At 41.9% G+C, this 27,397-nt stretch overlaps 1 protein-coding gene across 1 annotated transcript in view; it reads right to left on the bottom strand.

The window, feature by feature from the left end:
• FREM3 (FRAS1 related extracellular matrix 3) overlaps window positions 1-6,622 on the bottom strand; it is an 83,526-nt gene extending 76,904 nt beyond the window's left edge. The window contains exon 1 of the mRNA XM_035023216.1: window positions 1,062-6,622. Coding sequence (XP_034879107.1) covers window positions 1,062-6,240 — 5,179 coding nt within the window. The 5' untranslated portion in view covers window positions 6,241-6,622. The remainder of the gene's footprint in view (window positions 1-1,061) is intronic.
• Between the last annotated feature and the right edge of the window lie 20,775 nt (window positions 6,623-27,397).

The raw sequence follows: 27,397 nt of genomic DNA, 5'->3' as shown, positions 1-27,397 counted from the left end.
TGGAGCTTGGCATGATGGTGGTTATTCATTAACTATTAGTCAAAATGAATTTAAACAAGAATAACTGCTGCATTCTAAGAAAAAAGAAAATGGGAATAAAATGATTTTTTATTGCCTATTCTCTTGGATTTTTGAGAATTTGTCACTTGGTCTGTAATTGTGTTTTTTGTATTGATAATTATTAGTATATTAAAGACAATTTGCATTTTGGGGGTATTTATTTAGAAAGATAATTCTTATAAAACCACATGATTTCATTGGCCTTAGAAGCGATTCTGAAAATGTAACCAAACTATTTTTTAAACACCCTTCATAAGTTTTACTCTAAGATTGCATTTAGGTATATATGTATTGCATATAGAAAAATTCCATGTATCTCTTCACATTTCATGTGTAAAGCTACATGAAAAAGTTTTAAGACAATGTAAAGAGTTGCCACAGACAGCAGGTGTCACTTTACCTGGGAAAACAGAGGAACCTGCCTCAAGTTCACCATTAGTAATAATGACAAATGTATTTTTAAAAAGATCTTTAAAACATATCCCTCCACAAACTTAGGAAAATTTAGTTCTATGCTTTTTTTTTTAGATGCAGAAGTTACATTTGAATAGTACAATAAAATGTGCAGTGTAATATTTATCTCCAAAATCTAAGTACAAAATATCATCTTCAGAAATCTAAATTTACTGATAAACTATGAAAACAATTCCTAGGTATGTCATTCTTTGAAATTAAACTGATAATATCAAAATTAATGTAATCATATCTTACGATGATATTTCAGAAACAGAAACTGTCCACCTGCATTCTGCAATTTTAGGGCATAACTACCAGCCTTACTGGATGTCCGAGAGTTCCTGTTAAATGGGCATCCTGATGAAATGGCTAGAAAAGGACTAGTTGCCCTTTTTTGTTATCAGAATAATCTCATATTCCACCGTATTTCATTAGAATCAAAATCTGTCTGTCAATGGGCTGAGGTTGGGAAAATTTTATTCAGAAGTGGGAGACTTGATCTGCTCATGGAGAGGGACTGAGGTATTGGGGATATCATTACTAACCTTGCATAAACACTTGCGTGCTCTGGTTTCCAAGGTCAGTGTTGATAATGAAGCCATGCTCTGGTCCTCTGGTCACTTTATACTTCAGGAGCCCATGGAAACCATCTCGATCCTCTGCCCTCAGAGACCTGTTGGTAATCAGGAAGCTCATGTGTCCAGTGTGAAGGCGCTTCAAGGCTGATACACCTCTGTTAGTGGCAATCTGGGGGAGCCTGTTGTCTAGAGAACTTATGTGGATCCTCATTACCTGAGGTTTGTGTGTCTCTAGGACAGTGTCTGGGAAGACATAGAAATCAGCATGAGTGCCATCTGTCACAGTCAAGGAGAAACTGTCCTCAGTCGTCTCACTGCCATCGTGCCAATAGCTAATCAGGTTATCATTCAGGTCCCGCTTGGTGAAGGTGGTCACAGAATGACTGCCATTGTACAAAATCCTACCATGGATGGGGAGCTGGGTGACAGTAAAGAGGAGAAGATCATCTGGAGTATCCTTGTCTTCCACTGTCAACTCAAAGGGAGTGATGTGTTTGCTTTCCCCTTCCTGCAGTATTAGTTTATGGATGGTCAAGATAGGTTTCTTATCATCCACATCTGTGATGAAGATCCTGAAGGTTTGGAACACAGGGTTGAGTCCATCAGTCACGTGAAACTCAAAGCTGTCTGTCTTTATCTCATCATTTGAAGTGTGGACATAGAATATTTTGTTGCTAGCCAACTGAAGCTGAGTGAAAGAGGCAATGGGCTTCCCAGGGTGGTCAGAGCTCTCTAAGTGCCCCATGCTAGGAGCCCGTGTGATCCTGAAGTGAAGCTGTTCATTAGGGCTGTTGATGTCACTGGTGCTAAGCAGATTGGTGGTAAGGGTCACTCTGCCACCTTCTGTCAGGGTAAGCCCTTTGCTAACCACCTCAGGGAAGACCCTGTCTAAGCTGTCAATAGTGATGTAGAAGTAGCGGTCTATTAAAGGGTTAATCCCATCAGTCACATCAAACTTGATAATGTCAAGGACTCCATCTTGGCCTGTGTGGGTGTAACAGATGAGGCTTCTGTCAATCTCATCCTGGGTGAAGTTCATTCCTAGGGTGAGGTTATTTCTCACTTCCCCTCTGGGTTTTCTCAGCCGCTGTAGAAGCCCCTGTTGAGGCCCTGAACGGAGAACAAAACTGAGGCTCTTTTCATCGGAGTCAAGATCTGTGGCCTTAAGGACCCAATTTGTGATGACCTTGGTGTGTCCAGTCTCTACCTCCAGCCCATCATTGGTGGTCAGTCGAGGGGTTTCATCATCCACCAGGATCACCATAATGGGTACCTTCCTGTGGGTGGTGTGCTTGCCATCACTCAGCCAGACCTCAAAACTATCCTCTGTGGTTTCAGAGTCATCATGTTCATACACAATAGTGGAGGCCTCCTGGATCTCCTGTAAGGTGAAGCTGTGGATGGGCTGGCTGCCTGTGGCCAGCTGCTGTACGATTCGGCCATGCTGAGGGAGGGCTGTGAGCTGAAAGTGAAGCTCATTTGGTGGCAAGTCAGCATCTGCTCCATTGAGCAGTGGGGTGTCTATGACCAGGCTCATCCCCTCTAATACCACAAACTCACCGGCAAAAAGTTCAGGCTGCTCATCATTGGTGGGTAAAATGATTATAGGGAAGAAGACATTTGGGGAGAAGTTGATGCCATCAGAACAATGAAAGGTGAATTGATCTTTTTGTGGCTCTACCCCCTTGTGAATACTCTGTACATAATTGATATGCCTTGCTTGGACATCTCTGATGGAGAAAGCACTGATGGGACTACCAGCCCGTGATTCTTTTGAGCCGGGAGCTGGTGCAATGTTTTCCAGGTAGCCAGAGGTTGGCTGACCAGTAACTGTGCATAGGATTTCATCTTGGGGTGTGTCCACATCTTCAATATTGAGATGTCGTAAGGTCAAGGGACTCTTCCCGCCTTCATCAACAATATAGAACTCCCCCACCAAGACTGTGGGTGCCACATTGTCCACAGGCAGCACAACCACTTGCACCTGCACTCTCTCCACTATGCTGTCTCCCACCACCCATTGATAAGAATCCTTGGAGAGGGTGAGGCTGAAGGTATCATGTTGTTTCTGGAAACCAACTTCACCCCCAGTGTGGACGTAGACTACTGTCCCACTGATGAGGTCCTCTTGGGTGAATCGTTCTGCAGGTAAGCCATTCACTAGAAGAGTACCCAATTTTGGGCTATCCTCCATAATGAAAGACAGCATCAAGTCACCTGCGCCCTTCTTTTTGCCATGTATGATGCCCATGGTGATCTCAGTGACTCTGCTCTCTAGTACATCTAAGGAAACATCTAATAATGGACTACCTGTAATAGAGATCCTGGGAGTTTTGTCAGTAGTGGGATGCACGGAAATCTGGACGGTGATGGGTATGTGGTGCACCCTGTCACTTACCTCCAGATGGAAGGTGTCATTGGTAATCTGGTCTCTGCTGTGCTGGTAAAAGACACTCCCATTAATAATGTCAGCTTGCATGAAAAGTTCCCCTGGAACCATATGTTTATTTAAGTAGTGCAGGTGTCCATGTTGGGGACCCCAGACTAACATGAAGACAATCTGGTCAACATCTGTGTCAGGGTCTATGACATCCAGTTCATTACTGCTGAGGATAAAGTTTCCTCCCTCTAAGACAGTAAAGCCTCTGTTGGTGACTTCTGGAGGCTGGTTGTCCACAGGCTTCAGGAATAATGTGAATATGCCAGGTACACTGTTGCCTGCAGCATCCTCCACTTGGTAGGTGAACTGCACAACCCGTGGTACAATACCCAGTTTCTTCTGTGGGGGCTGGTAGGCAACTTTTTGGAGATTTACCTGGGCCTGGGTGAAGCGCATGATGGGCGTATCTGGCGAATCAGTGAGCACAATTTCTCCAGCCCGGACTCGGTGGTTGTCATCTGTGTCAGTTGGGGGTGTCAGTAAGGTGTACCACAGGTTCTGGTCATCTGAGTCCTGGTCAATATATTGGAGGAATTTCTTCTGGAAGTGAGTGAGTTGGTACTGGTGCACGGTCATTTCTAAGGTAGTTCCTGGAAATAGTTCTGGACTCTGCAGATCCACTGGTTGGACCTTGATGGTGAAGAAGTGCTGGTTGGACAGATTGGGTGGGTCATGGTCATCCTGTACATGGAAAGTCAGCTGGACCATGACAGTTTGAGGGCTATGGGGTCCAAGATGGCGGTAGAAGAGTTTCCCTTCCATGATGTCTTGCTGAAGCCACTCAGTCACCACCTTCTCATAAAGTCCTTCTTTTTCCACATAATACCAATCTTCATCTTCAGGGGTCAGAGGTGGTTCAGCCTGCCGCAGCAGCATCTCTCCCAGGTGCTGAGTTGAGTAAGAGGAACCAGGGACCAGATCCCACCCTCTTTCTTCCTTTTTTTCTTCTAGAGGCTGGTCCTCCAGCACAAAATGGATGGTTGAGTCATCAGAGTCAATATCAGTAGCACTCAGGACAAAGGGGGAAATCTGGACCACCTGTCCTTCTGTAACTGAGAGCCCGGTGTTGGCCTTGACCTTCGGTGGTTCATCATCAACAGGTATGATGGTGACAGGGAAGAGGAATTCCACCTGGTGGTGCCCATCCTCCATCCGGAAAATGATATTGTCACTGTAGGTGTTGCTGCCATCATGCTGGTACACCACTCGCCCTGCTGCCAGGTCCTCTGGTGTGAAATGCTTGCGCCCAGCGGGTGCCCCAAGCACCACCAGCTGCCCGTGTCTCAAGCCCCTTACTGCAGTTACTATCACCTCCTCTCGGTTATCATTATCACTGATCCGAAGGCTGTGGGTGCTGGACAGGGGCTGTAACTGACCTTCAAATAGCAGTAGTCCCTGGTTATATCCAGCCACTGGGGCCAGGGTGTTCATGGGCTTCATTATCACCATGAAGGCAAAGGGGTCTGAGGTGGCGCCATCTCCGTCCACCACCTCCAGCTCCAGCTGGAAGAGGTGCTCTGAATCCAATTTCTCTGTCGGGGGCTGATAGGCAATTTTCAGTTCCCGCAGCTCCCGCTGGGTGAAGAAAGAGACTGGAAGACCCAGGGGGTCGTCAGTGCTGACCACGTATCCCTGGTGCCCTGGCGTGGTTGTGGGGGCATTGAGAATGTTGAAGACCAGGTCATCGGGGTCAGACTCCGTGTCCTCCGCAGCCAGCGAGTCAGGGGTCAGGGCTGTTAGCAAGAACTGACTGACCTCCATCATCATCAGGGCCACAAAACTGGGCCTAGGTGCAGTGTTCTCTACTCCGTCGCGGATGCTCACCAGCAGCTGGAAGTGCTCGCGGAGCAGCACCTCCTCTGACCCAGTGCCTCTGTCTTCTGGCCCTAGCAGCTCCGCCATCAAGGACACATAGTCCCGATTCGGCGACGGGGTGGTGGCGGTATGCTGGTAGCGCACCCCAGCTCTGACAAAAGCCTCACAGTCTACGCTCTCGCCCCTGGGGAGAGGGGCCCCCATGGCGTCCACCAAACGCCCATACTTGGGCGGTGGGCCGCCGTGGGGAGGAAAAAGGGTGAGCCGGCACCTGCTGGCGGTAGAGGCTCCGTTCCCCAGGGAGGCGAAGTCCAGCACTCTCCTGTCGATGGCTTGGCTCCAGCCCCGCGGCTTCTCCACCAACAAAGGCCTGTTGCGCGTCACCAGCTCCGGCTGGGGGAAGACCACGTCCACAGCCAGCGTGAAGGGCAGTGCCAGCGTGTAAGTCGGGGCGTGGTAGCGCAGCTGCAGCCGCACCCGCGCGCGTCCCGGGCTTCGGGAGCCGAAGTGAGTGTACTGGACCTGGCGGGGCCCGAAGGCGCAGGGGAAGCGGCTGGGGGAGAGCGCACCGTGGCTCAGCGGCAGGGCGTCCAGCACCGTCACCTCGCACCAGTGCCCGGGCTGCACTCGAATCACCAGGTCCCGGAGCGGATCGAGCCAAAGCGAGCGGCCCACGGGAACCCGGAGTCCCGGGTTGGCGATCAGGACGCTGGGGCCGTCGGGGCTACCGCGGGCCAGAGCGCCCCAGGTGGGCATGTAGAGCGCAGGGTGGGGTTCAGTCCCAGGCGAGGGTACCTGTCCCCGTAGCACTGGGCAGCTCAGGAGCACGTAGGCGAGCGCCGCGACAAACTGCCGGGGCGTCCCAGCGGGGCGCGGAGAAGTCCCAGCCATGGGACCTTGACGCTGGGATGCCCGCAGAGTACCCTGTCCGAAGAGCGCCGGCTCAACTGCAAGTGCAGGCTGGGGAGGAGGAGGCTGCTGTCCCGTCGGGAGCGAGGCGCGGACTCAGCAAGAGCCAGTGGCCGTGCTTCAGCTGTGGCAGGTAAAAGCAGCGGGGAGAGAGGGCTCTGCCCACCTTCTGCTCTGCCTGCGTCCCAAGCGTCTCCTCGGCTGGCTCCGGGGACCGCCTAGAAATGCCCCAGAGCCCGGAGACCCCGCTCCTTTGTGCCTTTAACCTCGCTACCTTACTGACCTTCGTGCCCGCAGGGGTAGTCGGCCACTGTGCAGCCCCCGCTGCCCGCTTCAAACCAGCTGGTCGGGATACTCTCCCCGGGTGCCTCAAAGAGATTGTTCTTTAGGACTGGGAGACAGCGACTGTACCCGGTCAGTTCTGCGCGTGGAAGACCCTGCGCTCCCGCGGTCCATTCATCCAGGCAACGGTGTTTCTGATGGGGGGAGGAGGGAGCCACCATTCCTCTTCCTTACCGCTGACAGGCGTGCATTTTCTAGCCAAAATTGAGTCTCACTTCGGACATAAAAGAAGCTAGTGGGAGCTATTTTGCAAATAGGATTTTCTAGCTGCCTGTCTGATGAAGCAGCTTATTCCAGATCTTGTAATTCGGTGCTTCCAAAATAGTCCTGGCATTTTTCTTCTGCTCAGTTCTTGAGGAAAAAGATTAGCATCCAGGCTGACGAACTTGAACAGCTTTTAAAATCTGTTTCTAGTCAGTGGGTCTCACATACCACAATCGGGTGTGCACGTTGGCTTCCTTCCATTTTTTTTTAGAATGTGGTTTCCATATCTGATCAACAGTGGCTCCCTCTGAGTTTATTAGACATGCTGTTTCCTAAATATTTTCTTTGTAGAAAAATATATAGTAGCCAGAGGCGAGAATGGCAAGAGAAACAGTAGCAGAGAAAATACCCCAGGTATTTCTGTGAATTGATCTATTTAACACTTGGAATTGGGCGCTTTCTTTGTGGCTTTTAGTTAAGGATGCCTGCCCTGGGTGGGTGTAATGTTAGCTACTTAATTTCATATCTTTTTTTTTTTTTAAGACTTTATTTATTTATTTGAGAGAGAAAAAAAGAGGGGGGGGCATAGGGAAAGAGGCGGAACAGCAGACTCCTTGCTGAGCTGAGTGCAGAGGGGATGGGGCTCAATCCCAGGACCCTGAGATCTTGACCTGAGCCCAAGTCGGATACTTAACAGACTGAGCCACCCAGGCGCCCCTTCATGTCTATTTTTTCAAATATTAGAGGTGTCCATTTAAGCACCGGGCAGACTAATCTTTTCCTGTAATTAAAATGGTAATGTGCTTTCTTATGCAATTAATGTAAATGCTAGACTTGCTGATGTCAATGAAAATAGATGTGTCCAAAACTGTAGTGATAAATATGGCTTCAATATTATCCTCAAATTATTTTATTTTACTGTGTTGCAGATGCCTGTCTTATGCATTTCAGGAGCAGCTGTACTGAGTCCCAGAGCAGAAATAATCTGCTATTGGCTTGAAAGCATTAATATTCTCTTTAAATATTTAATTTAATCAACCAGTGAAAGGCCATGGGTCTATATAATCCACAAAGTGGAATGCTAGTACACCTCATTAGCACAGATTAGGCCAATCTGTTCACATAATTGGATATTAAGAGATAGTAAATTTGAAACAGACTGTTTAGCTAATTATGATGGTCCAGTGTGTCTAGAAATTATTTTAAAAAATATTTTAAATTGAAACAGGTAAATTCCATTGTAAATGAAAGAGACATTATATTTCATAAAGCTACTGCTTTGTCCAAAGGATGGTTTTTCTATATTAGAACTTTTTTGCATATATTAAGTTTCACCAAATGAATATTCCTATATGAGTGTAATTTTGGTTCCTGTCCAAGCACCACTCACTCTGGGCAACTATGCTGTCCATGTGCTATTTTCATTATAGGCAGAGATGGGGGTAGGGACCAGAGATGACAAACAACTAAGCTACTAGGTTTTTAATTTTGTCCTCTGACCCTCCCCATCCAGGTAACATTCTTTCTACTGTTCTTCTGTTCTTCCCTACCAAGCTTCCTGAAAGTGGGGTTTTTGTTTTTTCCTGCTGTCTACATGACCTATTCTCCCACTCCCACTTATTCTCCCATGACTTATTCTCCCATGCTATCTACATGATCCATTCTCCCACTCTTAGAACACTCCAGTCTGGCTTCCACTTTAAAAACATTAACAACATTCTATGTGAGGTCATTAGTAACCTCCATGTGGCAAAATCCCGCGACTATTTCTCATTTTGTCCACTTACCACATCCTCTGGTTTTCCTCCTTCTTTGTGGTTTAAGTCTATCTTCTTCAGAAAGCCTTTTTCCTATGCTCCTCAAGCCCTATTAAATCTGTTTGTAATTCTGCATTTGTGGATAACATGGTTAAGCTACATGAGAGCAAGGAGCTTGCAATATTGACCCCTGATAGCCACTGATGTCAAGAACTGGTGCATAGCAGGTACATAAAAGTATTTGTTGATTGAAAGATAAGAGATTGAGAAGTAGTAATCATGTACTGTGAAGTCTAGGTGCCAGGCAAAAAATAAATAAATAAATAAATAAATAAATAAATAAATAAATAAATAATAAAAAACCAAATCAGTGCAAGTATAGGATAGCTTCTTTTGTAACCTAACCCAAGTCCATCTGCCTGATGCACAGCAAAGACAATCACTGAGACGTTGAGCATGCAAGGAAAGGGTTGATTCTAGGGGCAGCCACAGGAGGGGACGAGGAGACAGGAGGGCAAGCCTCAGATCCACCTCCCTGAAGGAGACAGTCAGGGAAATTTAAAGGCAAATGAAAAAGGTCTGGGTAGAAGTTGCAGCTGTGCTTAGCTGCCCTGTTAACCCTTTGGTTACCAGTGTCTTTTGATTATTGCTCATTCTTGAGGGAATTGGGATAATGACCATTCGGGTTACTTCCTGCTAAAATGGGGCAAAGATCAGGATTAGAGGAATGGAAACTTTCCTCACTCATTTAGAAATCTTTAGTTCCAAGTTGAAACCCAATGTTCTACATTTTTTTTTTTTTACCAGGATTTTTGTACTTTGGTCTGTAGTTCTTATACTATTTTATCTAGGGCCTTAGGGGAGATTTGTTGTAACCAAGTAGCTTGTTGTACTTGTCCATGGATTTCTTTGGACCAGCTCTCCTAAACAGTAGTTACAGGTCCGTCAGAGGCTTGCTGGTCCAAGCAGGGTTCTTTTTGATGTTTATTCTGTTTTTCCAGTTTATTCGGGTCTCCAGGAAGGAGTTTAATTTCCATTAATGCCCAAGGCTGTGGACACGTCTTGTGTGACTTCTGCCACAAATCCAGCTCACTGTCACTCTGGATGATCTTGCTGAAAGTGTTTTAACAATTTCTGAGGCCTTCTCTGAACAGGAAAAGCTTCAACCCAATCTGTAAAGTTGTCTATAAATGCTAGCAAATACAAAAAATTACCTGTTGTTTTTGATATCCTGGTAAAATCTACTTGCCAATCTTCTTCAGGTTTGGGGTCTCTGAGTTGTGTACCTTTTAGAATGGGTAGGGGCCCGGTCTTAGGATTGTTTTTAGCACAAATGTCACATTTTTTTTTTAATAGTTCTCTAAAGAGTGGGACCTGCAATATACTTCGGGATCCATCGAAGAGTAGCATCTCACCCATTATAGGTGTTTTGGGGAATACAGTTAAATATTTCTCCCATAAGATGTTCTGGGATAAGGATTCATTATATTTCCAGCTGGCCCTTGTGCCAGCATGGTGTTTTAATCCCCATTCCTTGGCTCTTTTTAGGCCCTCCAAGGAATATTGAGGTTGATACTTTAGTTAAGTCTATTCTGGTACTAAAGCCATTATAGAGGGTTTTGGATCTTTGTAGAGGCTGCCAACTTGGTAGCTTGATCTGCCCAGTTGTTCCCTTGGGTGATCAGTTTGATTTCTGCTGTTCTCAGCAGTGGACAATAGCTGCTGGGTCACCATGGCATCCAGCTCTTAATGGTCTTTGATCCATGGAACTGTTCTTGTCCATAAACATCTCAAAGTCTGGATTTTCCAGTGGCAGATCCATCAGATCAGGATGGCTGGAATAAACTTGCTCAGTTATCTGTAGGTCTCTGGGGGATCTTTGAGTGGTTTATACAGCAACAGGCATGAAGATGGCCTAAACATGGGCCATTGTGGTGGTTTCTCTCTGAAGTTTAACCTCAAGCTGTCTAGTTTCAGTTTGCAGGGCTTTAAGAAAAAGAGCAGTTTTATTTCTCAGTGATTCCAAGTCAAGAGAATGGGAGAAAATTGGAAATGCTAGTGTGGAGAGTCTTGGCCAGATATTTGAGGACACCAGAACTGAGACTCCAGCTCAGTTTTATAGGCAAACAATAAGCACTCACAAACAGTTAATCAGAACTAAAATCTAACATCCACAATGGTGTGTTACTGAAACATCATTTCTCTAAAATCACTTTCTTTTCCAAAGATAGCCAAATTAGGACTAATTTGTCTGTAAAATAATTTGTTTGTAAAATGTTTGTTACAAACTTGGCCTAATTATTTACCTAAGTGCAGCAAAATAGTGATTGGCCATATAGGTTTTTGTTTGTTTGCTTGTTTTTTAAATCTGTTTTCCTGGAACTTTTCATAAGAAATTTCAGATTGAACTTCTAATAGCCTCCCAAGCTAAGAAGCCAAGCTAAATACTTGCCATCGGATTTCACCTATAGTACCTAGAGGTTTGGGTGAATTCCTCTCTTCTTGGGATTCCCAAAATAGCCGGAGTTTCCTGCATTTGCCAGGAAGTGACCTTCTTTACTAACCTCGGAAGGCTGCTGGTACCCCTGGAAGCAGGGTATCAGGCAGTTTTTCCAAAGGACTTTATTGGCTCCATCAAGTCAGCCTTAGCTCCTTAAAGCTGTCTGGTCATAGCTGAGTCTATGCATATCTCCCTCAAATAGGACATTCTGGCCAAAGCCTTGGTAATATAACCAATGTTTCTAATTGTGTCCTGACATAAGGAGAACAGATTCTTATTAAACTTATGCAAATAAATGCATTGCTATGGAAATAAAAGAATACTCACTGGGAGTTTCTGAATTCTGGAGGGATCAGGTAGGGAAATAAAGATACATGTTTCATATTTGTTTACAAAGGAATGTTTTACTAAATTTCTATAAGTCATAGATAGCCTTAAATCTGGGAGAACAAACGTTAGAGAACCAGCAATGTTTCAAACAAGAGTCTGTTTGAATGCAGTTTTCCCATTAGTTCCAGATATTCTCACCCAGTTTAGTTTTGTGACCTTAAAGATATCAAAGACCTGTAATCGTTATTATAATGCAATTGACAAGGAAATTCAGTGACATACAACACTTTAATAATTAGAATTACAGGTGATGACATTATACCAGGACATATCAAAACCTTAGGAATTTTATACAATTTATGGAACAATGATAGCAATCAACCCCACTGTACAACCTAAGGAGGTTTATCATCACTTATTGGACAATGCTTCCCATGTAATTTGACATACCAAATCAACAAGCCTAATTAGTCAAAAAGGCTTCATTTAGAAGTTGAATTCTGGAAAGTTTGTCAGAAATATCAGACAGCTTTAAACAATATGCCTAGGTAGGATTAGAGGTCATTACAAAACTTAAAACTTTTATATTTAGGCAAGGTGGCAACAAGATTTTAAAGGCAAGTGCAGAGGGTTACATAGTTATCTCAACTTTAACTAATCAAAGACCTAATAAAGACAAAACAGACGCTTTGTTTTTCTAGGCAGATTCTATTAAAGATAAAAAAACTCACTTTGTTTATAATTTAGACTAATCTAATAAAACTGTCATTTTAACAGAGAAAAACCAAATTCCAATTTCATATGGTGTACTTCTGATATTAAGACTCGTTCAATCCAAAGGGGAATTTTTAAAAATTATGCAGTCTCTCCTTTTTTCCTCCCTGTCCTCTCCCATGTCGATGTTGAGACAAGGACGTCCAGGGCACTGCGAGGATCAGGGTTCTTGCGGCAGGTGCTGGGATGTGCGGACCAGAATCCCCAGCAGGAGCGAAGGGCTCTGGGCTGTAGGAAGGCTGCAGCAGTCCTCACCTCTCCGAGGCCAGCAGGACTGCTCTGACCCAAGACAATGGCCTTGCCAAGGGCGTACCCTCCCCCCAGGTGGTCACGTCCAATGACTGTTCAACAGGAGGGTAGAGAAGTCCAGCCCTTTTGTCCCAATTCAGGGTGGTTCTGAAGGGTAATCCAACGTTTGGAATTCCTCGGAGAGTCAGCTAAGGCTTCTGTTGATGCACCACTGCTCACCTTCTGCCTGATCTTGCTGACTCTCCCTTCTCCTCCCCGGGTGGTGCTCACTCCCTGGTTAACTTGTTCACACACTAATCTCCATAATCTTAGTCCCGACCATGCACAAAATTCCTTTCCAAAGATTCCCTTTGCTCAAAAACCTACAACTTTCCTTTTATATTCATTCAGATTTTGTCCTAAGTTTTCTCTCTTTAAATAGCCAGTCTTGCTTTCCTTGCATACAGAGTTGTTCCCCTACTATTTCTAGTAGTCTTAATTACATTTATTAAAATTATTTACATCTATTTGTTCTTAGATTACCCATAAAACTTTGAGGCATTTGACAAAGTTCTCAGGTCTTTTTTTCTTTTCTGACAAATTTTGCAATGAAGGTAACATGAACTTATTTGACTTTCAGTTAACACAAGCCAAATAAAAGTTTTACATTTACTGCTGATAATTCTAAAGACATGTCCACTTTAATTAAACCAACAACCTTAAATTAGCTTTAATACTGAGTATTTTTCAAGATTGCATGAACTTGAAATACATTTGGGTTAGTTTCTATTTTTCTGAATTTTAGAATGTCCAATTCTTATAAGCTCTTGCCTTTAGACCAACTAAATAGAGCTCTTTTACAAATTAATTTTAGCAACATCATCGAAGGTAGAGAAATTATCTAGCAGGTACAACACACAGGAACATACACAAATACATGAACCAGATGCAAACAAAATCTTAAAGGCCCAATTTCCAAATATCTTCCTTTTACAAAACAAAGCTAACTGCAAGATAGTATTATAATTCACAGATCCATTAACTGGTCATTTTTCTCAGGAATCTAATGAATATTGTGGTCAAGCAGTGTTGCAAAAAAAAAAAAAAAAAAAAGAAGAAGAAGTTTTGTATAATACAGCCCAAAGGGCTGCATCTGGGAATCAAATTGTCATTTCCCATTTTCCAGTTAGAACACAGCCAGTTTTATGCAAAGCTATGGAAAGCTGCACGGGCAAGCAAACCAAATGAAGCCCAGAGGACCTCTGTGAGCATTGGCTCCTCCTCAGAAGTTGGGGCTTTTCCGACTGAACCAAATAGCTTTCTACTTTCTGGTTCCTCCCGAAAGGTCAGAGCATCACTGACTGAATGAAATGGCTTCCTTATCAGCTTCATAAGCTAGGAAAGGAAGCGAAGAGACCCCCAAACCCCCAACCAACTGGGAGGAAGAAATCTAGGAGAGCCAAGGCAAACAGGAGGAAGAAATATGCTCAGGTGATATTCCACAGGAAGTACTCACCAAGAGATGTCTGTCTGTGGAAACCAAACCCCAAAACCATTTCCTTGCAGCAAGAATTAAATTAGGTGCCAAAGGTTAGGTGCCCGGTGTGGTGGGGCCCCAGGGATGGTCCCTAGGAAAAAGAGCCTAGGCAGCTGCTTGGATTCGTCACTGAACTCTGATTATCAGCGGGGGGTGGGGAGCCCATGAACCACGGGCAAAAAGCTCCCAGTTGGCTTGTCAACTTTGTAACCAAACCTAAATTTATGCGCCTGATAGGCAGCCAAGATGATCACTGAGATATGAAGAGTGCAGAAAGAAAAGGGCTTATCCGAGGGGCAGCCAAACGAGGAGACCAGAAGACAAACCTCCAATCCACCTCCTGGAAGGAGGAGAGTCAGGGAAATTTAAAGGCAAATGAAACTGAGTAAAAATTTGGAGCTGGGCTTATTGGTCCCATTGACCCTTTGGTTACTGGTTTTACTTTCTTCCATCCTCAGACTTTTTCAGTTCCTTAGAGGCTGGTGACAGTTCTGTGTAGAGAATGCAAATTTAATTTCTAGCCAAATATTTATTTTATCAAAGTTCCCCCCCACCGACAGAACAATTTCACTTATCTATATTGTATGTCCTTTTTATCCCTCATCATCCCAAATTTATTCTTTAAAACTGAGTGGCATTTTACCTTGTAAATTAATTCAACTTTCCCTAAAAGTATGTCCTATGGGTTAGGACTCCTCATATGTCTCTGTCACTCCAGGGAACTTTCCCTCAAGTCCCACTCCATAAAGAATTGTCTCTGCCCTAAGTACATAAATGACACTTAATAGGTCATAGAAAGGAGACAATGTGTCCAAATAGCCTGCCTGTGCTTTGGCAAGGAGACAGTCCATTTTCTGAAAAGTCACATCCAGCTTTTAGGAGAATTGACTGAGTACAAAGTGGGGCGGGTTTCTGCCCCGTGAACTGAGACGTTCTACCACGGTGTCTCTGCTCTGGGTCAAGGCTAAGCTGTTCAACCTGGTCTTTGCTGAAGCTGTTTTTCTTTTTCTCTACCAGCAGGGGACTAGAAGGGCCTAAATCTTAAATATCTCAAGATGAATGCCTTGAATCAGATTGCTTGCAAATGTTTAACGTTATACATGACAGTAAAGCCTACCTGGAGGCTTTATTCTAATGGGCCTTGGAGCCAGCTATGGTCTCTTAGACATTGAAGGATATGTTTCAGGGAGGCTATAGGTTAAAAAATCAAATAAGCCTCCCCCTCAAAAAAAAAAAAATTAAAATGACATCCATTGGCTGTGTAGGTCATTTGTCATCTGTTAGGACAGTAGCTTCAAGAGAGGTCAAGTAAGTTAAGCGCACAGCCTGTCAGTGGCCAAGTCAGCCTTGTTCCCAGAGTCAGTGGGGTGCCTCCATTTCTTACCAGCCCCTCCCATCCTGAAGAATGCAGTGGTTGCAGGCCCACCCCAGTGATTGCATCCCGGGGCCATAGCTGCCTTTGCGTAGACCTGGGTAGATCTGGTCTGGGATCTTCAGGTCCTGGGACGGGCACCATTGTTCTCTGTGCCTCCACACGTTATAGGGTGTTGTTAAAGGCGAGCTTCACCCAACGGGGCAAGGAGATCATCCTGCCCAATGGGAGAAACCACGCAGCTTTTTTAAAGATACGGCGCTGCATCCATTCACTTCTAAAATTTTCACAGCAATTACTTCTAGTCATCCTATTAATGTAAAGTACACTGTTATTGTCAGAGCCTTTGGGAACTAGGGGCTGTGGGGAAGGACAGGGAGGAGAAGAATCAGAATATTTTGTCTGCCCTTCTGAGATTTCAACTGCCATCTAGAAAAGAGCAGGTAGTCCTAGCTCTCTCATGCCAGGAAGAGCCATCCTTCAGGCCATAGGGTGCAAGATCCCTGACTCCCGGGGCTCCTGTTCCAGCTGTGGCTGCTCAGGGAAGGTGGTGATAGCGAGGAGTCCAGCGCAGGGGAGCCTGTGGGAGGTAGATGATGAAGGTTCTCTTTGGCTCTGCACCAGGACAAAGAGCTGATTCAAATTCCCTCATTCCTGGTTGAAAATAAGACCCTGGAAGAACAAAAGGCATTATTCAGCACTAATTTGTGACATATTACTTCAAACCATACCATATAAAAGAAGTAACTATTTTTTATTTCAAAGGAAGGCATGAAGAATACATTAAAAAAAAGAATCAAAGTTAAAAGATTGAGTTTTTCTAGTCTATTTGGTATTCTTTATTCATTTGTAGTATATGTAGGTACAATGTCTATTCGGCAGAGATTTCCTTTTAATTAGTTTCAAATTTTAGAAGCAAAAGCTCTCATGAATGGTATTTAATTGGCAGTGGTTTTTGGAGATACCTCAATGGATTCTGACGTCAGAATGGCTTAAAGATACTGTTTTGTTTGTTATTTGGGTTTTTCATTAATCTAATTTGAGTGAGTTAAGAGGAAGTCTGACTCTTAGTCATAGTCCTATTTATTTGTATGCAAGTTTTATCTGATGGGGAATTATGCATTTTTAATAAATCAGCTTTTTCTTTCTCTTAAGAATTGATCTGTTGAATATTACAATCATGGTTTCAGCTCTGAAATGTAAAGCTCAGCCAAATTCTGAAAATGACCTGGTAGTGTATTTATCAATTAAATATAATTACTATTACTTCTCATATTTTTCTTTTGTATGTGCTTTCAGGGTGTTATATTTTGACTTTTTTCCTTTTAATCAAATATACAAAAGCAGAATATGCATAACAATTACATGACTATCAAGATATAATTCTACCATTTTTAATTATGTTTTTTGTTTTTTTTAAATTTTTTTAAAGATTTTATTTATTTGCAAGAGAGAGAATGAGAGACAGCATGAGAGGGAGGAGGGTCAGAAGGAGAAGCAGACTCCCTGCTGAGCAGGGAGCCTGATGCGGGACTCGATCCCGGGACTCCAGGATCATGACCTGAGCCAAAGGCAGTCACTTAACCAACTGAGCCACCCAGGCGCCCTAATTATGTTTTATAAGGAAATTAAAGCTTTTTCAATATCTTACTGCAAAATATAATTAATAGCATTGATGTTCAAATATCACATAAACATTATGATTTAAGTATCAACATATTTTCTATGTTAAATCATTAGTATTAAATAGTGTTGTGTTGGTTTGCTAGGGCTGCTATAAAAAAGCACCACACACTGGGCAGCTTAAACAACAGACATTTATAATCTCACAGCTCTGGAGGCTGGAAGTCAGAAATCAAGGTTCAACAAGCTTGGCTCCTTCCTAGGGCTATGAGGGGAGGCTCTGGTCCAGGCTTCTCTCCTTGATTTATAGATGGCTGTCTCCTCCTTCTGTGTGTTCATATCATCTTCCCTCTATGCATATCTCTGTGCCCAAATTTCCCTTTTTTTTTCAGGACACCAATTATATTGGATTAGGATCCACTCTAGTGGCTTCATTTAAACTTTATTATCTTTGTAGAGACCCTATTTCCAAATATGATCACATTGTGAGGTACTGAGAGTCAGGACTGCGATGTATGATCTTGGGGAGATACAATTTAACCCATAGCACTTTTGCTTTGGCCCTCCAGATTCATACCCTTTTCACATACAAAACACATTCATCCCATCCCAACATCACCAAATGTCTTAACCTGTTCTGGCATCAACTCTAAGTTCAAAATATCTATATACCATATATATAAATCTGTTATGGGTGACACTGGACGTATAATTCATCTTGGGGCAAAATTCCTTTCCACCTGTGAACCTATGAAACTAGAAAACAAAGTTATCTGCTTCCAAAATACAATGGTGGGCAGGCATAGGATAGACATTTCCAATCTAAAAGGGTAAGATCACAAAGGAAGAAAGAGTCCTGGGTCCCAAGCACGTCTGACAGTGGCTGGGCAAATGTCATTAGATTTTAAGCCTCTGGCTGGATGTTCTGACTGCTCTGTCCTTCGAAGCCACCTGAGTAGGAGCCTCACTCTTCAGCCAAGGGTGGGTATGTAACAATATTCTGAACTAGTTGTAACCTGTAAAGATTACTAACTTGGTAGGAAAATATTTGCCAGGCAAGTTGAAGGGGGAAAAAAAAATCTAATTTAAATTCTAACTCATTAATAAGGGACTGATTAGGGGCACCTGGGTGGCTCAGTGGGTTAAGCGACTGCCTTCAGCTCAGGTCATGATCCTAGGGTCCTGGAATCAAGCCCTGAGTTGGACTCTCTGCTCAGCGGGGTGTCTGCTTCTCCCTCTCCCTCTGCCCCTCCCCCCTGCTCATGTTCTCTCACTCTCTCAAATAAATAAATAAAATCTTTTAAAAAATAAGGGACTGATTATTCATGCTTAGAGTTAATGCAATGCTCCATGTAAATTCATATGCGGGTGGTTAGGTAGGAAATCTATTCTGGAAGCTCTTACAGAGAAGAGCAATCCACTTTATTATTAGTTTTTTTCCCCCAGAAGTAATGATAATAAAAATTATCAACAATGTATCATGTAGCCACACTATTCCTACCGTGATTTTTTTCTCTAGAGTCAAATTTTTGCAAACCAACACCAAACTGACATATGGAAAATCCTCAGGTTATAGATATGTACATTTCCCTCAGATTGGACTAAAAACCAGTGCGACTTTTCTCATTTGAAGTGACCCAGGAATGAGGATGGAGAGGAAGCCATGTAAATGTTACTTCATTAATTGACTTGTCGATTTTGAAATCTCATTCAGAATAACTGCAAGGAGGCTTTCATTATGATGTTTGCAATATTTTTGAAATGGCGAATTTAATTTTCACTTTCAAGGGCATTTCCAATACATTTCGGTAAACTCAAACACGTTTTGTTTTTTTTTTAAAGATTTTATTTATTTATATGACAGAGAGAGACAGCGAGAACAGGAACACAAGCAGGGGGAGCAGGAGAGGGAGAAGCAGGGTCCCCGCGGAGCAGGGAGCCTGATGCAGGGCTCGATCCCAGGACCCTGGGATCATGACCTGAGCCGAAGGCAGACGCTCAACGACTGAGCCACCCAGGCGCCCTCAAACACGTTTTATTAAGCATTTTCTGTTGGGGATTCCCAAGGAAATTGAACTAATAATTTGCTAAAGACTAATTTATAACTGGCATATCAAAAGTATTTTTTTTAAAAGATTCTAAAAGTAGCAGGATGATCCAATGAGACTATATTTGTATGTGTGGATGAGTATGTGTGCTGTCCCAGCAAGAGAGAACCATGTTGGACTTGCTGAAGGCAGCCTGGAGACCAGCAGATGGGGCTTCTTGAAATCACATCAAGCAGCACAACCGATCATTTTTCCCCACTCCCCACTAAAGGGAAGGTGTGGGTACTTTGGAGTTACTGCCAAAATTTTGCTTAGGAGATAAAACTTATTTTTGAATCATTAATTAAGGCCAAATGTTACCATTATTTTGGAGAGTTGACAAGGTTAACAGGTGTGATCAGACTGTATTTGGAGAATTCAAAGGACCTCTGATCTCAACTACTTAAAGGTTAGACAGATAGCATGAATTAATCAAGACATAGGGGCAGAAGAAAAAAGAGGAGAGAGACTGTATCTTGATCTGGGCTGGCCAAAGTGCACACTTTACACTCAAGCACTTGCCATCTATTAAATGACACAGTGTTGTTTCACAAAGTATCTTTTGCTTGCCAAGATGTACGATTTTTGGAAGATGTCTATCTTTTAGGTACTATGGGAATATTTAGCACCACAGGGTGTATAGTGTAACATCGTGGGCCAGGGAGAAAGGACTTTCATATACATGTAGTTTCATTTTAAATTGAGCTCATGAGAAATGACCATTAGTATAGAGCTGTGTCCATTGACCCCATAGTAGAGAAGAAAACTACATGGCAAAAAAGCTCCCTGGGGACATAGCAGTTGACCTTGGAGGGCTGTAATGCAGCAGGGATGTTGAAGCCAAAAATGGGTTCCATAGTGATGGTGATCTTAAATTTTATATGCAGGCCATCTTTTGGACCAATATCCACTCAGTGCCTCATTCTATCTTGGAGGATTTATGGGGGGAAAGTAGAATGTTTTAGGGGAAGGAAATGACAGGAAAGGAAAGCGGTGGTGGATAATTGTAAGGGAAGATGCAACAGAAAGGGAGAGAAGCCTCACAGGAGGGAGAGAATGAAGACAATAGGATGACCTCTCAGAGTGAGATTTAAAGGAGATGATGTGGAAGGTGCTTGGCATGGAGGCATCCAGGCCTTCCAGCACTTGTGATTTCCTTGCTCTTTCCTTCCCTTTAGGGGCAAGAATTCCTTTTTCATTTATTTGTGTCCCCAGAACCCGGCATGTGGTGGTGTCCAATAAGATTTTTTCACTGAATCATTCCAAAATTTACATCCAGTTGTCATAGTTCACATAATTACATGGGATGTTATGTATAGATCTTTCTGGGTTTGGCCTTAGTATCTAGAATATGCAGAGGAATAAATAGTTTAAATTTTGAAGATTGTGTCTATTTTCCTTTTCAGGACCTCTTGAAGCAAAAATCTTGTAAACAGATGCAGATACTCAGTATATGAAGTTTATTAAGATTTGACCCCATCCATTCTTATATTTGAGCATGTAGACCCATTGCAATATAGAGACTGAGATTTATGGTTTTAAGTTTAAAAAGTTATATTTTTTGGGCTATGAGGGAAAATTTTAAAGTGGTCCAAATCAATATAGCATTTTTAAAAAGTCTAGTTTGCTTTAGTGTCTGTTGCAAAATGTAAAGTTTTAATAATAGAAAACAGCTGCAGGAGAGCACACCATACCAGATGCTCTCTTTTCTTTTGTTACTGTTGTTGAATGAGTTTATTTTTAGTAATGCAACATGTTTATTATTCATTTAAAGTGATTATAAAAGCAAATTTTGAATGGATGCTTTATGCACACATATAAATTCTCTGTGAGTTTCCTTATTGCATGCATTATCTTGACTAATATTTTTATTGGTTTATTTGTTATTGAGACATTTATGGTGTTCAGTACCATTACTTTTACTTCTGCCTTATAACGTCAGATGCTCTAAATTAAAGATGTGGTTGGTAATTACATAGTTATTTGGATTTGTGAGCTAAGTTTGCAAACTGCAGCCTTTATGAGAAAGAATTGGATAACATTTTCAGACTTGGCAGAAATAGAGAACGTCCTTTTATATAAAAAGGTCCACAGAAGCATTGATAAGAAAATGATGAACAATTGAGAGAATAATTCCAACTAAATAATCTGTTTGGGGGATTACACAATTTTTTTTCCTGGTCTTAAAATAGCTACCTCCATGAGTAATACTCATTGGGTAAGAGTTTAACCCCTTCTATGTCTCTGTGATATAGTCCAGTCATGCCAGGTGTAGTTCACGTTTGGTGTCATTATAGGTCCTTGGGATGTGAGGTCTGTTGAACCATCGTCAGGGTTGTCTTTATCCCCTTGGATGTATAGCGCGGCTAGACAGCAATCCCCCAGACTGGGTCTTTTTGGTGCTGCAGTTCCAAGCAGGGTACAATCAGTCCTTTTTTAAAAAAAATTACTTTGACCTCATAATTGCTTCACAGAGTTATAGAAGTTTGGTGTGAGAACTTAGGAAAGAAGACCTTCATCCCCAAGAAAGGAATGACTCATGTTACTGTAGAGATGCCAGCAGGACCTGACTTAAAAATAATTTTGTGGATCAGTTACAGATTAGGTGTGCTAGAGGGGAATAGGATAACAGAAATAGTCCAATTCAACACAGTTAGCACATTTCACTCTACAGGCATACTTTGGAGATATTGCAGGTTCGGTTCCAAACCAGGTCATTAAAGCAAATATCTCAATAAAGTGAGTCAAATGAATTTTTTGATTTCCCAGGGCATATAAAAGTTATGTCTACACTCTACTGTAGTCTATTAAGTGTGAGATAGCATTATGTCTAAAAAATGTACATACCTTATTTAAAAAATACTCTATTGCTAAAAAATGCTAACCATCATCTGAGCTTTTAGCAAGTCATAGTCTTTTTGCTGGTGAAGCGTCTTGCCTTGATGTTTTTGGTTGCTGACCAGGGTGGTGGCTGCTTAAGTTCAGAGTGTCTGGGGCAATTTCTTAAAATAAGACAACAATGAAGTCTGCCACATCAATTGACTCTTCCTTTAATGAATGATTTCTCTGTAGCATGCGATGATATTGTATAGCATTTTACCCACAGCAGAATTTTCAAAATTGGAGTCAGTCCTCTCAAACCCTGCCTCTGCTTTATCAACCAAGTCGATGGAATATTCTAAATCCTTTGTTGTCGTTTTAACAATCCTCACAGCATCTTCACCAGGAGCAACTTCCATATCAAGAAACCACATTCTTTGTTCATCTGTAACAAGCAACTCCTCATCCTTTAACGTTTTATCACGAGATTGCAGCAACTCAAGTGTAATAATAATGAGAAATAATTGAAGTATTGTGAAAATTACCAAAATGTGACACAGAGACACCATGTGAGCAGATGCTATTGGAAAAATGGCACTGATTAGGCTTGCTTGATGCAGGGTTGCCACAAACCTTCAATTTGTAAGAAACACAATTATCTTTGAAGCACAATAAAACGAGGTGTGGTTGTAGTTATTTTTAAGATCAGCTCTACCTCACCACTGATTTTCCCATTTTAATGTTCGGTGCTACCTTTCTTCTAGTTGCTTACGTTCAAAAGTATAATCATCAAAAGTCTTCCTTCTCTTATCTTCTGTGTTCATTTTCTCTGCAAATAGCCAGATACCCAAATACCCACTTGCTAAGAGTCAGGCACTGTGATGAATACAAGGCAATCTCTGTCCTCTAGGGGGTGTCGAGTCTCTTCAAAGCCTTGGCTACTTAGGACTTAATTTTTCTCGTATCTTCGCTTTCTCTTTCCACCGCAACTACCCTTCTCCAGACTTTTGTCACTTCATGCCTGGACTATTGTACTATTCTCCAAGTCTCTAATCATGTTGCATTCTACCACTTTGATCATGTTTCTCCCTTCCCTCAAAGCTTTCTGTGGCTGCTCTTACCTTCCAGATAGAGTTCAAATTCTGTAGTCTGTCAGGTAGAGCCTCCCACAGAACGCTACAGCCTGCCCCCCGCCTTTTTTTCTTAAACTATGAAGTGATCTGTGGTATCTCCTTTGCCCGGGATGCCCTTCTTCCGTTTTTTGGTGAGTCCAGCGTCAGTCACCTATCGGACACCAGCTGGACCCCCACTACAACATCCTTAGTCCCCAGTAGGGAAGCCATTTCTCCCTCTTCTGAACCATTTGACTACTTACTGTTCACACTAGTCTCATGGTACTCATTATTCACTTCTCTGTAAGGCTGGTTATCTGTTCCTGTTTGCACTTCATTATTAACTTCTGTTAGACTGTGTCTTTTCTATCCCCTAGAGTTCATAACCCTGAGCTTTCAGCAAGCAGAAGCCCCACTCAGTAAATACCCATGGATTGATTGCCTCAAATAAAGATGAATTAACTCATTTGTTTATTCATTCATATGAAGCTCAGGCACAGGAATATAATTATCTAAGTCCAATTCTACAGCACTGTAAGCTCCTATCATAGCCTTCTTATACAATCCAATTAATTCTTGTTGATAAAATTACTTGGTTATTACCTCTATTGTTTTTTTCAAAGACTCAGAGCAAACTTCATACACATAGAGTAATACCGTGTTTTTCAAATACTTGGTTCTAATTTCAAGTCTATGTATGTATTTACATATGTTGCTGTCTATATATGTATCTCTGTGTATGTATATACATAAGTATATGTCACATGTATCACATATGTGTATATACATACGTGTGTGAGAAGGTATGCACACAGATACTATTTAAACTGTGTTATAAAAACAACAGGTAGGGCGCCTGGGTGGCTCAGTTGGTTAAGCGACTGCCTTCGGCTCAGGTCATGATCCTGGAGTCCCTGGATCGAGTCCCGCATCGGGCTCCCTGCTCGGCAGGGAGCCTGCTTCTCCCTCGGACCCTCCCCCCTCTCATGTGCTCTCTGTCTCTCTCATTCTCTCTGTCTCAAATAAATAAATAAAATCTTTAAAAAAAATAAAAAAAAATAAAAACAACAGGTACATTGAATGGAATTTTGTACCTTCACACATTGGAGGTGATCAACACTATAATTTGTGCTGCCAGCTTAACTAATTTTTGTGCAGTTATTGAAAAAATGCTTTTCCTGCTATTTTTATTTAATTGACGCTTTCCTGAAATTATGAGAGGAGCTGTTAAGAAACTGTTACCATTTACAACTGTGTATCCATTTGAATCAGATTTCCTACATACTATGAAATCAAAGCAGAATAAAGAAACAAACTGGATCTTAAGCTGATGAAACATGCTAAAATCTATATGGTAGGTGAAGTTGTTACCTGCAGTAAAGTTTGGTGCTTCTGGTTATAACAGAGGAGTCCAAATGTGAGCTACTGGGAGAAGGAATGGGCTTGTTTGGGGAAGAGCTGGGCTCTGCTTATTAGTTATGTTCCCTTAGCTAAGTGCCACAGCTCAGGTCCCCCTCTGGGTCTCTGTTCCTGTGGCTGCAACATGTAGTTAATAGTACCTGCCTCCCCACAATGAGGTCTAAGTACAGTAATGTATGTGAAAGCTCTCTGTAACACGTGAAATCCTCTGTAAGGTAAATGACAACCCGATCTGGAATCTTGTTTTGTGCAACCCTTGCTAGAAGTGCTGCTCCATCCTCCTCCCATGTTCCCTGTCCTATGCTGACCTCTGTCCTCTGGGACTGTCCTCTGTCCTCTGGGACTGTCCTCTGTCCTCTGGTTGTTGGGAATTTCTCTGTTTTTCTTGACTTCCCTCAACAAACTGACTTGTCCCTACAGCCTTCCCCCCATCCCCAATGCTTCCCCTGACAGATAACATCTGTGGTGGGTTTTTAATGTGGATTTTTGGCATGAGATGGGTTAAATTCATGAAATGAGATGTTTGGTAAAGTGCTGTGAAATTAGATGTTGCCCCCTCCACGTGCCTTTTTTACGGCTTCATAGACAGCAAAAGATCCAGTTTATAAATTAGTATTTGAATGTTGAATATAAGGGCGATTTATTCATGTCTGGGTCACCAATGTCTGGGACTGAAATTTTACCTAAGTCCAGAAAGTCTGTTGGCAATAGTCTATCCTTTCTAATTTTTAAATTCAGAAACACTTTTTTAAAGCAATTCAAAATTTCAGAGTTCTCATTGGAGCTAAAGGATTTCAGTTCATCCAAAGGTAATAATAGCAGATAATAATGAAGGTAATGTGTTCTTTGCCTCAGTTTCTGTGTTTGAAAAAATAGAAATGAAGTAAAATTTTCATGTATGTTGAGAGACTTGTACTTCCTGCTTAAAAAGAACAAAATTAAGTTTTCCAGAATATGAAGCTAGTAAGGTAAATTATATGTTGAGTGTTTACTGAAGAAGAAATTGTATCTTACTTATCTCCCCAGCGTCCTATGGCAAAATAATTTAAATCCTTAGGAACATGTAGAAAGCATGTTTGAACTTTCTGCAAGAGGACATGGGACCATCAAGTAAAATTAAGACATTTGTAATTGGGAGTAGATCTTTTATGTGGTATTTGATTATGTGTTACATTTGTAATATGATATACAACAAGTTTCTGAAGCATTATTTTATGTGATGTACATTTATTGAAAAAAATGGAATAGTTTCACTAGGGTTATACCAGTTGATTCAGTGGTCATCACAAACAAAATGTACTATAGAAAAAAATCTACCTTTCACTATCATATGCTGTTTTGCTTGCAAATAGTTAAACTTCATTTGGCTACTAGTGGAAAAGAATTTTATGGTTTCATCTCTTAAAGCGTTTTTTTCCTTGGCTTAAATACTCTACATTTTGGGGGCACATGGGTGGCTCAGTCTGTTAAGCATCTGACTCTTGATTTTGGCTCAGGTCATGATCTCAGGGTCATGAGGTCGAGCCCTGCACTGGGCTCCACACTATGTGTGGAGTCTGCTTAAGGTTCTCTCTTTTCCTCTTCCTCTGTCTCCCCCCCCCCCCCTTTTTTTTCTCAAAAAAAAAAAAAAAAGTAAATACTCTATATTTTGCCAAAAGCATGCAATTTTCTTCTCAACCATGTTTGACTTCCTGGTATTATTCACCTTGAAAATGCTGCAAAGATATTATCATCTCTGTATTTTACAAGCCAGGATGTTCCCTGTTTCTTGTTCTCTTTTAAAACATTTTGCAAAACAACAACAACAACAACAACAAAAAACATTTTGCAACACAGGTAATGACTTAATTAATTATTTGCAGGTCTGGTTTAATCTTGATTTTTTTCTCTGTAGAACTGTAAGCTTTCTGAGGGCAGGGACCTGCTGCCCTCTGTGTACATGACACTTCTGGGCTCTAGTACTGTGTCTGGCACATGGTAAGTGTGAGACAGAATTTTATTCACTGACTGAAAATGGTGGATAAAACTCTGGCTCTAACACTTCACTGACTAGTGAATAAATCCCACTTTTTAAAGATATGGCGAGTATGCTTAAATGGGCTTATTCAGCATGAGATGAAAAATGAGAATATAGAATGTCATCTTCAATTATTACTAGATGAAGATATTAAGCATACAGCAAATCAGAACAGCGCTCAATATTTTAGGAACTCTGTGACTTCATGGTCTAAGCCCCTGGAAATCCACTTAAGGTAATTAAGGTGGAGCAATAAGTAGAATCTGAATCTCAAGAAGTCTCAAGTTCAAAGAAAGAGGTAATTTGTGGAAGGAAAGATAACTTAGCTGATGGATTCAATCTGATCAACAAACTATTTCCTTTTTCTTTTCTTCAGCTTTATTGAGCTATAATTGACAAAATCGTAATGTATTTAGGGTACAAAGTGATGATCTGATATATGTATACAATGTGAAAGGTTTCCCACCACTAAGTTAATGAACATACCCATCACTTCACATATTTATCTCATAATAATAATTATTATTAGTGGGAATACTTAAGTTCTACTCTCTTTGCAAATTTCAATTATACAATACAGAATTATTAACCACAATCACCATGTTACACGTTAGGTCCTCAGATATTATTCGTCTTATAACCGCAAGTTCGTACCCTTTTATCAGTCTCTCCCTGTATCACTCTCACCTCCCAAGCCCCTGACAACCACCATTCTCTATTTCTATGAGTTCAACTTTCTTTTTTCTTTTTTTTCTCATTCTATATATAAGTGATACCATGTAGTGTTTATTTGTCTTTTTCTGTTTGGCTTATTTCACTTAGCATAATGTCCTCCAGGTCCTTCCATTTCATTGCAAGTGGAAGGGTTTCCTTTTTTTTTTTTTAAAGCCGAATACTATTCTATTGTGTATATATACCACATTTTCTTCATCTTTCTTTCAGCAACAGACAGTTAGGTTGTTTCCATATCTTGGCTGTAATGAACATTGGAGTATGGCTGTCTCTTGGAGGTAATAA

This window comes from Mirounga leonina, unplaced genomic scaffold (assembly GCF_011800145.1).
Source record: "Mirounga leonina isolate KUSES-001 unplaced genomic scaffold, KU_Mleo_1.0 Mir_176, whole genome shotgun sequence".
Classification (NCBI taxonomy): domain Eukaryota; kingdom Metazoa; phylum Chordata; class Mammalia; order Carnivora; family Phocidae; genus Mirounga; species Mirounga leonina.
Note: the sequence above shows the minus strand (reverse complement) of the source record. Positions and strands in the feature narration are given on the sequence as shown.